Here is a 13,490-nt window from a genome sequence, read left to right on the forward strand (position 1 = left end):
GTTATAATTATGAATAAAAACATTATACTGGCAGACATGCTCATATGGTAAAATTTTGTGTCAAGCGGACCAACGGTTGCCTAGAAAATGAATTTTAAAAATGCAGACACGCCACATGTACGCCAAACCCTGCTTTTCACTTCGCAAGAGCGCAGGGTGATAACTCATTAGGCTGTGGCTGCAGGTTGCTTCGTTGCTCAGAGCGTGGCTGTTATACTGATACAGTGCCCCATTTCCAGTAAGCTGGTACATACTCATTTTGCTGATCTTGGAAGGATAACAGGGTGAGTCAACCACCTGATGTTATTTAAGGGCATGACAGAGGCTTGAACTCAAGAGCCCTAAGATCGTACGCTAGCCATCTTAACCGTTAAACCAACAACAGGAGTATAAAAATGAATCAGAAGTCGATGATAGTTGCTACTTCATGACTCATGAAGTGGACCATAACATGCATCAGGTAGACAAACCCAAGTAGATCACCACCAGATAAATTTGAAAAGGTAAATGGAAACTGTCCCTGATAAGTTGGATGCCAAGTATTCACACTTGTATTCACAAGTATCACTCCGCATTACTGCTGCACAAAGTCAAGCTTTTGCAAGGACAGATGATCTTGGCGCCTCCAATTCCATGTCGAAGGAAAGATGTTCAATGCCAGGTGTATCAAGATAATTAGTTATCATTTGCACGGGATTCCCAACACCACCCTTTACGACAGTGCACCCATCAACCAGCAAGAGTCTGCTGGTAGGATTCAAGGGTAGGATTTCGTTCAGGGTATCTATCGGCAATATGGCGATATGCTCACCTACTCTTCGTGAAAGACCAACGACCGAGTAATATAAGCAGACGGGACTCCCAGTTTAACGGTGCGCACATTGATGAATCAACCTACCTGTAAAATACCAGGATGACAGTTTATAGTTGGGACAACAATCCAATCCAGGATAGACAGCCAATATGCGATTGTGCACGTCTCTCGGGCATCGTATCAATTCTATTTGCTGCCATAGTGTTTTCACCAAATATACTCGGTTTATAATGCGTAAAGATTGGCTTTTGATATCTACCTATCAATTGACCAACGTATAAAAACACACGACGTAGCAATGAGTCTGAACAAATAGTAATTTAATTACAAAAGTCACAATATATATACATTTGTAGCAAAAAGATTTTCAAAGTTCATAAATCCAGTTCTTCATCACTTGAGAAACCCTGAAAAATAAAGTTGTGAGGAAGACATTATTAACAAGTCTTGTTATACAAGGAAATATTGTTACAATTAATGCCATTTTAATGAGTGAATTTGAACAATATGATAAAGTGAAATGTAGATTTATTTTTATTTAACTAAAGCAATGCGACTGAGTCGCCAATATGCCTCCACTTAGTCCCTGCCATTGACAATGGGTATATGCCCTCGTTCACTGTCCTAAAAAAAATAAAAAATAAAATAATTGGTTTAAATCCCTTCATCTGTTTTGAAGCATCACATTTTTACCACAGGACAGGTTTCACATTGATCGGTGAAGCGGTTTCGGAGAAGGGATTTTTTTGAAATATCGACTTTCAAGCTAACATGGCTGCCAAACCATGTGACATATGACATCAAAATGTGCACTCTGTATATGTATGGGTAGAGGATCACGTTTGTGGAGTTTTGTGTTGATTCGATACGGTTCGTTTTTCTATCCAAGATGGCCGCCAAACCACGCGACCTATGACGTCATAATTTTCAAACTATGCAACAATGGTGGTCGATGACATTTGCAAAATTACACATCGATAGGGTTATTTTTCAATGTTTCAATGTCTGTTTCAATGATAGTTATTTCATATTTTCCTTCAATCCAATATGGCTGCCAAACCATGTGATATATGATGTCATAAGTTTAATATTTCAATTCAAATGGGTTAGAGATCATGTGCATGCAATTTCAAATTTTTAGGATAAGGCATTCGATTAAAATATTTATGGCTGGTAAACCACTTCACCGATGTCATCATTATCATGCTTTTGTTCCCCATTCGGAGTACTTGACAATATGCTGTTTCACATTTTTCCAGAATTTTTTTTTTAATTATTTGCATTTAATCCAAGATGGCTGCCATATCACGTGACCTATGACGTCACAATTATAATTAAAACATTCTGCATGGGTGTCACTCCTATCCTGAAAGTTTTGTCTCAATCGGACATATGGTTGCTGAGAAAAATTAGGTTTAGCCCTTACGGACGTATGGACGGACAACCAGAAAACATAATGCCTCCGTGGAGGCATAAAAAAAAAAACAATCAAAACCCATTGAGCCATTGTAGAGAAATTAAATAAAACGATGGTATTCCTTCATCATTAAGCATGACTAGCAAGTTACTGCTGCCCACACAGAATTCTAAACATGGTAGGGATGTGGTGGCAAAAATGCAAATGGTGTCTTCTGTTGTCGAGCCGGCAAGCTGGGAGAAGCTATTCACATTTATTGCCACATCTGATGCAATGTAAATGCTCTAATGGTGGCGAGATGTTCCATTTGATACACGTAGCTTTTGATGCCGAGTATGCAGCGAAGCACGTCGCCATGCTCTCTGAATAAGACAGTCAGACGTGGTGCCCGGGGACGGACTTTCGCTGTCTAAACATGGTAGCGCTAGGCCAGTGGGACCGCCGGGACCCACGTGCACTCACAAGTTGTTCTGCGCTAGGCTCTAATGAAATTCCGTAATAAAAAAATTGTATTGGTGTCAAAGCCAGTGACCAATTGCAAATTAATAGTAGGATTCAGAGGAAATGGGATTTGCAGGTCAAACCGTATAAAGTGAAATGTAGCATTTTGGGGTGGAGATGGAGACAAAATGCCATTGCCATAGCAGTACATTGCACTCAGGCACTCTGAATGCCATGGGGTAACCTCTATTTATCATTGGGGAGATTGTTCAGTAAAACAAACTTTTCATGTTACAATAAGTAAATGGAATCTAGCTATTGTTATAACGAGATTCTGTGGTAATACTCATGAACAAATATATAAATAATAAACAAGTTCACTTTGATCAATAAATAGGACCCAGGGCCCCATACAAGTTAACCTCATAATTCTTCCATTTGTACGATTCATGTGGCTGTGAGTTTGCAACACTTCAGTTTATCAGTGACAATAAAGTGGCCACAAATTACCCTAACGGTTTGAACAAAATTATCGAAGGGGGCTACACACCTCAACAAGAGCTTAATGTGTATGAGACAGGGCCTTACTGAAAGCGTATGGCAGCACGAACCTTTATATTAAAGGAGATGTCATTGCTCGGGTTGAAACCGGCCAAAGATCGCCTGACGCAATAACTTAATCCCTCTTTATATAATCGCTGATTAGGCCAATGTAAAAGTTTGCTTCGCTTAACATGACACTTTTCAGGAAGGCATCTCCATTGTTATGTGAGGCCTAACTGAGCAGCATTTTGGTTCTACAAGCACTCGTGTGGATTATAGCTCTGGTAAGACAGAAATAAAACTGACACCAGTCGGTTTTATAATCTATTATATTATACCTACAGTGCATCTGTGACCTATATTATGGTGTAAAAATCTACAAAGGCACGGTTACACTGCTGCTCATTCAGTCTACACATGCTGAAGGATTCGCTCTGCTTGTGAATCTGTGAAGAATGTTTGCTTTTGCATTTAGGCGACTCCATTCCAGATCATATTTGCAAATCAATGAGTTTTACAGGGCACCAGGTAGGCAGTGTAGATGGAAGCACCTGGCATTTTGCCATCTTTGATGTAGTGGGGTCTTCCTCCACCTCAGGGTTTTGTTTTCTCTTTCCTCTGTGGACATAACACACGCTCGTTTATTTACAGAAACAGCAACCACAAGCACAATGATCACCCACAATATTAGATAAAATGACAGTGAGGAGCATGTCTGTATATTGCAATGGACAATTCATCACCCAATATTGCTCCATGACTTTATTGTGTATGCTCGCATATAGAGCTCCATCTTCCGATTCGTTTACAAACAAATCGGATGGTTGAAAGGCACGGTCATGTTCCCAGAAATTGTGACTAAAACTTGGCCTCCAAAAATGCAACACAAATACAGAGTGATGAGTGTCAGAAAAAGGCAATTAATGAATGAATGAATGAAATGAATGAATGAATGAATGAATGATCGTTTTAAGGCCATTTTCCCTGCTTGAGCGGGGGTTGGCCTTGCGGGCCCCAAGACAATCATGGTTCCCTGTTTGAGGCAATGTTTTTATGGCCGGATGCCCTTCCTGACGCCAACCCTTAGTCGCCTCTTGCGATGCGCAGGGATACGGTGTACCTATTCTAAACCGGGGTACACACCAGGATTAATAATACAGCCACAGCAATTGTGCAAACCCACAGCAATTAATAATAATAATAAATTAATTCACAGGAGAAAGCCGAGGCTGCGCAGGTAAGCCGTGGCTCCTTCGAAGGCTTGCTTGGCACGATTCACATCATCGACAGATGGGGGTTCAGCTGCCTTCACCAACGCCTCAAGTTCTGCAAAGAGACACACGTTGTAATATTGTGTCGAAAGAACCATGACCACGAGAAATCACTTACAGATGCATAGTCACAAATTAAATACCAGTGACTATTAGCGGGTGTATGTGTGTGTGCAATGTTGACGCCTGCATACCTGTGATTCAAAATAGAAGGAATTATTTATTATATAGGGCTTTATAAGGTTAGTTGAAGACTCAATGCTAATGTAGAAACGAGTGAATGAATGAATGAATGAATAAAATAAGGGTGATATGTTTTAATGTTGAAGTTCGATTTCACAGCTGGTGAAAAGATTGCAAATTTCCAGGGAATCTCTGGCTGCTTCTGGATTATGAAACCACCTCAGTTGTAGAGGTATGTCAAACCAATGTATAGTTGAAGGTGAGGAACCTTCACTTTTTCTGTGTTGGCACTTCCATTATCATAAAATGTCCAGTGTAATATAAGCAGCAGTGACATTGTTAGATGCATCATAACAAAAAAAAAAGAAAAAAAAGAATGATGTAAAGTTGTCAAAATATGGCTCACTCTAAAGCACAAATCAATCAAAGTTACAATTATGCATTTCTTGGATCCACGTAACGCCAACGGTTGGGTAAGAGGGGGAATGACCCAAGGAATGAGGGGGAATGACCCAATGACCCAATTTACCCAAGTGCCAACGGTCGAACCGGCTGTGCAGAGCACGTTGATCGCAAAGTTATTTTCGCCCAATGTATACAAAAAAACCCCAACAATAACCCATATTGGGTATCGAAGAGATTTACTAACTCCATTTGGAACATTAACCTTTTGAGGAAGAAGACACATTACCTCAAAGCATTAGTATCTCTGCCACCAAAGGTGGACAAAAGTAATTTTTCCTCCTGTTTGTCTGTCTGTGAGCAGGATATCTCACATAGTTATGGGTAGATTCGAACGAAACTTGGTGGCCACGTTGGGTGTGTCACAAGGACGAATTGATTACATTTTGGTGAAGATCCAAATCTGGATACCAACATTTTTCAAGTGATTCTTCACCATTGAGAGAGAGGGCTAAAACCAATATACAACATATCGCAAAAATTTGAGACCGGTTCAGAGAAAACTTGGCAGACATGTTGGGTGTGTGACAAAGATGAATCGATTAGATTTTGGTGAAGATACGGTCCATCAGTGGGATCCAAAACGTAAACCTTTCAGTCTGGCTGAGCTATGCGCTCTCCCAAGTGCCAGTCTAGTTTTAGTAACAATGCAAGCTCATCAGATATTATACGGTTATAATAACACCAACACCACAAACCACAAGAAAGGTTTTAAATTAAAGTTGAGGCATAAACTTAGGATTCCCAAATATCCCACTGGTCGCCATCGCACTCACTCTGAATGGTTTCCATCAAATGGGAAGATCTGTCTTTGTCCTGTTGCACCAGGATTTCAGAAATGTAACTGTGAAGGAGTGCGGTTAGTAGGAGGAAAAAAAAAGAAAATAATAAATGCACAATAAAAAAGGAGGCTCAAAATAAATGTTTATTTGCCATGATCTCTTTTCTACAATACTACTGGAAAAGGCAGTATACACTGCAAAAGCAGTAATGTTAAAAAAAACCCAAAACAAGAACCTATCCAGGCTGACACCAGCTTGTGAAGCCGCAAAATAGAGAGCAGCAAGAGCAATCTGCGAAGGTGATGCAAGCAACCCCACATCTGTGCTCAAAGCTCGCTGCAGAAACTCCTCTGTCCCCTTGCGTAAACTTTCAGGGTGCTCCACACTCGGGCAGCATGTCTGGCAGGGAACGATAATAAGTGCACGTATCCGTTTTTTTGAGGTGTAAACATACCTGAGCATGGAGCAAAGCTAGTGGAACAACCGGATTTCTCAGATAATGCTTGGATCAGAATTTATTAATTTTTTCCACAAGTTGCACAAAATATGAAATCCAGATTCTCATAAAATATACTCTCCACCATAAAAAAAAAAACACTTGTAGAAATTATAATGTAATTGTCGGACTGCTCTTCATTCCAAGTGCATTTTTGGCACGAGGGATGTGCAAAACACCTGATTGCAAGTTCCCACGTAACATAATTACCTCATGCAACTCATGCACCCTTAGGTTTTTAGAGGTGACACGTTACATTCTGAGCAAATTTGAAAGTCTTTGAGATGCCAGCATGCAGATCATCCAATAAACACATGGACTACATTCTTTAACAATCCATTGCAATGCAACGTCCGACATAAAACGAGAGGAATCAAATCATTGGTCTGTGCCTCATGTGTGTCCCATGATAAATAAATCACATCAACACCAATCATGTGTTTTTTTTATGGCGGAAAGTATATACACACACCTTTCCTTGAACAATCTCACAAAAATAAATAACATGTCGTGAATGTTTTGGTATCGTGGCTTAATTCAACAAAACCTATAATAAGGAACAAGGATGCGAGAATCATTCGTGGAAAAAGCTGATTGTTAAACGTGAGGCACATTTCCTCACACAACATACCTTCAGATGGATAAGTAGTCCCTCAAGTGGACGGTAAGGTGTGTGCACTGTCAGGTGGAAGGATAGTTCTTGGATAAGAAGCAGCTCACTGCCCAGGACAAGTTCCAACGCACGCTCACGGCCACACTCATCTTCCTTAAGGTTGCCAACAAATTGTGTTGCCGACACGTTGAATTCATCGACCTTGCAAGCCAGGTAAGCACAGGTCAGCCTTTGAAGGAGTAAAATGGAGAGCACATATGGAAGCATTAAGAAAACTCAAGATAAAGCACCACTCAAATCAGCTACATGCAGTAAAGCACAGTTATAAATGGCTGCCATAGATATATGTATATTGTTGTGTCCCCGGGTTAACACCCCAAAAGGACGAATGACCGAAACGAGCTTTAACTCTGAGGCGTACTTCGAACCTTGGCGGGATTATTTTTTCTGGTGCGCGCGGTGCAGGGACCGAAGCCTTACCTGATTGGACGGCCGAAACTGGGTTAATCCGAGCCCCACAGAGAAATAAACACGACACCATTGAAAATGCAACAAATAATGAATTTATTAAAAATAATTGTAAACCAAATAAAATGAATGTGAGGTAAAAACGATTTCCTAACTTGAGATGTTTCCACTCAGACTCATAAACAGACAAGGGGAAAAGATTAATAAAAAAGAACTTCCCTTACTGTAGGACTGACCCTCAGCTCTGGCCCAAAGTGCGTAGACATGCTCTCAGTGTAGACGCTTGCGCGGGACGTGCCCCAATAATGGCACCGAAAACGCCCAAGCGCAAGCAGGCACTCAACCAGTCCTTCCTCGCTTCCACCGCCAAGTGAAACGCGGCCCCAGCTCCCCGGAAAGACACCACAGTCCAATGACACCCCCCTCCCCTAACGTTGCAAAAACTCCACAATGCTCCGAAGGTTCTCTGCACAAGCACAGACGAGAGGAGTGACCGTCTGCCATGCAGACAGGACCAGAAGAGAGAATGTGACTGCCTCCAACGAATGCCAGGACCAGAAGAAGGAATGCGACCGCCTCCACCAGCACAAAGAGAAGAGACAGCAAAAGGCACACATCCATCCTCATTGAAAGCCAGCACACAAGAGACAAGAGCGCGACCGCCTTCGACTAATGTCAGGACAAAGAGGGAGACCAAGATAGCGTATTTTCCCTTCAGCTCACGAATGTTCCACGCTGACGTCACACTCTGTCCAATCACCGAGCGCTACTCAATCATCACATCGTGCCTCCACCAATCACGAAGACTGGGGCGTGGCCTCCTCGTTACGAGTCGTCGGGGGGAGGAGTCTAATCTATCTTCGGATGATGTCGGGGTTTCCTGGCAAATGCTGTTTGTCGGCCCGGACGGCATTGTGAGCGCATGAGTCCCATTACAGCGCTATCGTTGTTTTACTGAGCCCTCAATTTCCTGGCTGGCCGAATGTAATAAAACAGAAGGGAAGACCACAGGAGGCAAATTACACACTGGAGAATTCATCTTTAAGCCCTATAAATAATTAGCACAAAGCCAAGCCACTTATGGCAACATGCAAACGCTCTTACCCAGACAGACGGCCTACTTATGTACATCGAGATAGCTTCTTCGTGGCATACGGAGCATTCTAATTTACACATTTCTAACTTTCCTAAGGTATTTATTTGTTTACCCCCACAAACGCAACAATATCTATACTATAAAAGAAGCCGTGCGGGTGTCTCTGTGCACATGCGTCCAAGTGGCCAACCAATGGGTGGAAGTCACCTGACTACCCACAATTTCTATACAATCACCACCATATTGGTGTTGACTGCTATTCAAAGTCAAAGACATCTTTGAAGCTGTCATTTTTGAAATCACCATGCCCTCCCTACAAGTTTTCCCTTCAGTGTAAAATGACCAAAGCGACAGTTAAATAAGTTGAGCCGATAGACATCATGGGCCTTGTGAAAATAGGCCTCAGCAATCGAGGCAGTAATCTGTTGTTTATATTTATCACCCAAATAACAATGTGGCATTCTCTCAGGCAGGGCCTTTACTGCAGAGGTGCTGCCGAAGCAGCTTGCTAAACGAGGTTACACTGGTGGTTTGTTATTGCTTTCTCAGCAGTAGTTAGGGCATGAATTTGACCATAGTGCCGGCAATACAGGCCTGCGGATTTCACGGAAACGATCGTTACCGGTTGCGTGTCGGTAACGTGATAGCAAAAACACGGAACTGAAAGTACGTTTCCCATCGCAGAAAGGCAGTGTAAGGCAAAAAGATGTAGTATTTACCTTCACGTGTGATTTTCAGCTAACTATTTTAGAAGTTGAGTTTTATTTCCAACAAAATTAGGCCGGCAAAGCAGATAGCATGTAGTTTCCCACATTCAGGTTCGTGATATGACTTCCACTTTGACGGACATGCGCATCGGTCTAAATCACAGACTTCCTTTTCAAAATGGCATCTGTTGCTAAGCAAAAAAAAAACGAAAATGTCGCCTCAAAAACATTACAAAAATGGTCATTCAGCGACGTTTTTGAAGCGGGTTGCGAGATGGGGAAGGCTTGGTGAAATTGCTTCGCTGCAAAGTATGTGCTACTCTTTACACAGAGATACGGAAGGAGGCATCGCGCCGGGGCATAAGCGGTCCACCACTGACGGCGATTGTAAACTACGTGAACGGCGTGACCTATGTTCACATTGTAAAGGGAGACACTGACAACCGAACCTACTGCAGTACATTTGTTCCAATCAAGAATTTATTTAACAAATACTTAGGCCTATATCAGTACTGGGTAGGCCTACATTACTTTGCGAAATGCAAATAATTTCAATATTAAAACATAAAGATTGATAACAGTCTACAACAACAACAGTTCATAAATAATAAATAAATACAATATCATTGGCGTTTTAAAAATTCCCGGTGTGTACCCTGGATTAGAATAGGTACACCATATCCCTGCGTGTCGCAGGAGGCAACTAAGAGGGTTGGGCATCAGGAAGGGCATCCGGCCATAAAAACATTGCCTCAAAAAGAGAACTATGACAATTACAACTACATATGGGCAGGGTACAGCCCGAAGTGGAGATCAGTTTCTGAGGTTTGGGACATGGAATGTAGGGACAATGACAGGGAGATCAGGAGAAGTGGTGGACATATGTTGTGTGCAAGAAACGAGATGGAAGGGAAGTGGTGTGAGAATGGTGAAGGGTAGGCAGGGACAGAAATACAAGTTTGTGTGGCAAGGGTGCCCGGAGGGCATGAATGGTGTTGGTGTCCTGTTTTCTGAGGAGTTTGCAGACAGTGTGGTGAGTGTGACTAGAGTGAGTGATAGGTTGATGATGGTGCAAATGATGATTGGAAAGCTCTTGGTGAATGCCATCTCGGGATATGCTCCGCAGGTTGGTCGGAGCGATAAAGAGAAGGACAAGTTCTGGTGTGCGATAGAGAAGCTGATGGAAAACGTGAAAGATGAGGAAGTTGTTGTGGTAGGAGTAGACCTAAATGGACATGTGGGAAGGAGTATGGACGGTGTTGAGGGAGTTCATGGGGTTACGGATATGGTGTGAGAAATGGAGAAGGTGAAAGGATTTTGGAGTTTGTTGATGGAGCTGATTTGTTGATTTGTAATACTCAGTTCCAGAAAGAGGATAATAAGCTTGTTACATACACGTCAGGTGGGTCGACGACAACTGTTGACTACCTGATGGTGCGTATGCGAGATAGGGGGCACCTCCGGGACACAAAGGTGATCCCGGGGGAGGAGGCTGTTTCACAGCACCACTTGGTTGTCTGCGACATAAGGGTGAAAGGTGCGAGGAGAGCTCGGCGTGTGAACTACCAACTGAGAATGAAGGTGTGGAGGTTGAAAGAGGTGACCGTAAGGGAGGCATTAAAAGAGAGTCTGAGTATGGGAGCGTATGATGTGGTTGAGCTTGAAAGTGGTTGGATGTCAATGAAAGATAGTCTGTTGGGAGCCGTTGGTGAGGTATGTGGATGGACAAAAGGACCACCGAGGCACTCGGAAACATGGTGGTGGGATGATGAAGTTGGAAAGAGGATTGACGAGAAGAGGAAGAAGTTCAAGGAGTGGCAGAAGGCGAAGGGTATGGGAGCAGAAAAAGCAGAGCATGAAAGTTATAAGGCAGCCAAGAAGGCTGCAAAGAAAGAGGTAGCAAAGGCGCAGGAGGCATGTAGGAAAATGTTCGGAGAACGCTTGGATTCGGAAGAGGGTCAGAGAGCGGTATTCAGGATTGCAAAGCAGAAAGCGAAAGAGAGGTGTGACGTGATGGGGGTGAGTTGCTTGAAGGATGAAGTGGGACAAATCGTTGTGGACCCAGATGGAATTAAAGGAAGATGGAAAAGATATATGGAAATGCTGTTGAATACAGAGAATGAATGGGATGGCAACATAGAGAGTAACCCAGTTTTAGGACCGGCAGAGAAGATAACTGAGAAGGATGTTGAGGAAGCGATAAAAGCAATGAAGAGTAGAAAAGCGGGAGGGCCGACGGGATTTGCGGGAGATATGTTGAAGGCAGCAGGAAGTTGGGGTGTGAAGAGAATGACAGAGATCTGTAATCTGGTGGTGAAAGAAGGCAGCATTCCAGTGGATTGGGAACTGAGTACCCTCGTCCCTCTATAAAAGGGGAAAGGTGACCCTCTGGAGTGTGGCTCGTACCGAGCGATAAAGTTATTGGAGCATGGAATGAAGGTATTGGAAAGGGTGTTGGAGAGGAGGATAACGAAGAAGGTGAACATCGACGAAATGCAGTTTGGATTTATGCCAGGAAGAGGAACGACAGACGCGCTCTTTATTGTGAGGCAGTTGCAGGAGAAGTGCATGGAGAAGAGGAAGAAGTTGTTTCTTGGGTTTGTTGATCTGGAGAAAGCATTCGATAGGGTTCCACGCGAAGTATTGACGTGGGCATTGAGGAAGTTAGGAGTGGAGGAGTGGTTGATCAGAGTAGTGATGGCAATGTACAAAAGAGTGCGCACAGCTGTAAGGACGAAGGACGGGAACAGTGGTGAGTTTGATTTGAAGGTGGGAGTGCATCAGGGGTCAGTACTAAGTCCACTACTATTTGTAGCTGTGATGGAGGTGCTGGCTGAGAGCGTAAAGGAGGGTTTACCGTGGGAGTTGTTGTATGCAGATGATCTGGTGTTGATTGCGGAAAGTATGGATGGACTGAAGGAAAAGACGAACAAGTGGAAGGAATGTATGGAGACAAAAGGTCTGAAGGTGAATATCGGAAAGACGAAGGTGATGGCAAGTGGTAAAGCATGTGGTGAGGTGGAAAGAACTGGGAAGTGGCCGTGTGCTGTGTGCAGGAAGGGTGTCGGAGTGAACTCCATTCAATGTACAATGGGCGCTGAGTGAGTTCATCAAAAATGTAGTGGTCTGAGAGGGTCATTAACCAGTGTGGCAGCTACATTCAAATGTAAGGTGTGCACAGAGGGAGCTGCAGATGGAGGAAATGTTGAGTTGGATCTTGGAGACGGCGTGAAGCTGGAAGGTGTGAAAACATTTTGCTATCTCGGAGACATGCTGAATGGAGAAGCTGGATCAGACTCGGCAACGGTTGCTCGAGTGAAATGTGCATGGAAGAGGTTTCGGGAACTGAGTGGCGTGCTGACGAGGAGGGGAGTGTCGTTGAAGCTGAAGGGAAAGGTGTATGTTGCATGTGTGAGAAATGTTATGATTTATGGGAGCGAGACATGGGTAATGAACGTAGAGCAGCAATGAAGGCTGGAAAGGATGGAAATGCAAATGGTTCGGTGGATGTGCGGAGTATCGTTGAGAGAGAGGAAGACAAATGATGAATTGCGAAAGATGATGGGAATAGAGCCTGTGATTGATGCTGTGAAGAGGAACAGGTTGAGATGGTTTGGTCATGTGTTGAGGAAGGATGAAAGTGACTGGTTGAGAAGAGCGATGGAAATGAATGTAGAAGGAAGTAGAGGACGGGGAAGACCGAGAAAGACTTGGCTAAAGATGGTGGAAGAAGAAATGCGAGCAAGGGGGTTAACAAGGGGAGATGCAGAAAATAGTAGTAGGGGAGCCATATACCCAAAATTCTGAAGGAGGTGATCAAGCATGTTATACTTTTTTCTTATATGTTTTTGTGTAGGTATATACATTCCGCATATGAAATGACTTGTTAACTTGGCCGATCTTCTTGCGAACTCACGGTATGGGCTCGAATCTGAACTTGCGTCCCAATTTGATTAGAGCCAAAAATTAGGGGTAGGGGAAATAAGAATGCCTTTATTATATATTTTTAGTTAATAAAACCACTTGGATTGAGTATCATTGGAAAGGCCTTGCATCAGGCTTAAAATTGGTGGTATGCAAATTTTGATGACGTCATCGATGACATCATCAGAGGTCAAAAGGTCACGAAGTTGAAGGGGAAGTGAAAATCTGGGATACCTGTGCAATAAAAGGGTTAAAATCCAAAAATGCAAAGAG

At 43.0% G+C, this 13,490-nt stretch overlaps 1 protein-coding gene across 2 annotated transcripts in view; it reads right to left on the reverse strand.

The window, feature by feature from the left end:
- Nucleotides 1-1,117: 1,117 nt before the first annotated feature.
- Nucleotides 1,118-13,490, reverse strand: part of CCNH (cyclin H) — a 47,875-nt gene continuing 35,502 nt past the window's right edge. For both annotated transcript variants that reach the window (XM_068119886.2, XM_068119887.2), the window contains exons 5-10: nucleotides 7,041-7,251; nucleotides 6,149-6,312; nucleotides 5,908-5,975; nucleotides 4,430-4,541; nucleotides 3,767-3,833; nucleotides 1,118-1,221 (exon numbers count right to left, since the gene is read on the reverse strand). In XM_068119886.2, coding sequence (XP_067975987.1) covers nucleotides 1,189-1,221; nucleotides 3,767-3,833; nucleotides 4,430-4,541; nucleotides 5,908-5,975; nucleotides 6,149-6,312; nucleotides 7,041-7,251 — 655 coding nt within the window. In that variant the 3' untranslated portion in view covers nucleotides 1,118-1,188. The remainder of the gene's footprint in view (nucleotides 1,222-3,766; nucleotides 3,834-4,429; nucleotides 4,542-5,907; nucleotides 5,976-6,148; nucleotides 6,313-7,040; nucleotides 7,252-13,490) is intronic.

The sequence above is a fragment of the Myxine glutinosa genome, chromosome 6 (genome assembly GCF_964187855.1).
Source record: "Myxine glutinosa chromosome 6, kmMyxGlut1.1, whole genome shotgun sequence".
In the NCBI taxonomy this organism is placed as follows: Eukaryota; Metazoa; Chordata; class Myxini; order Myxiniformes; family Myxinidae; genus Myxine; species Myxine glutinosa.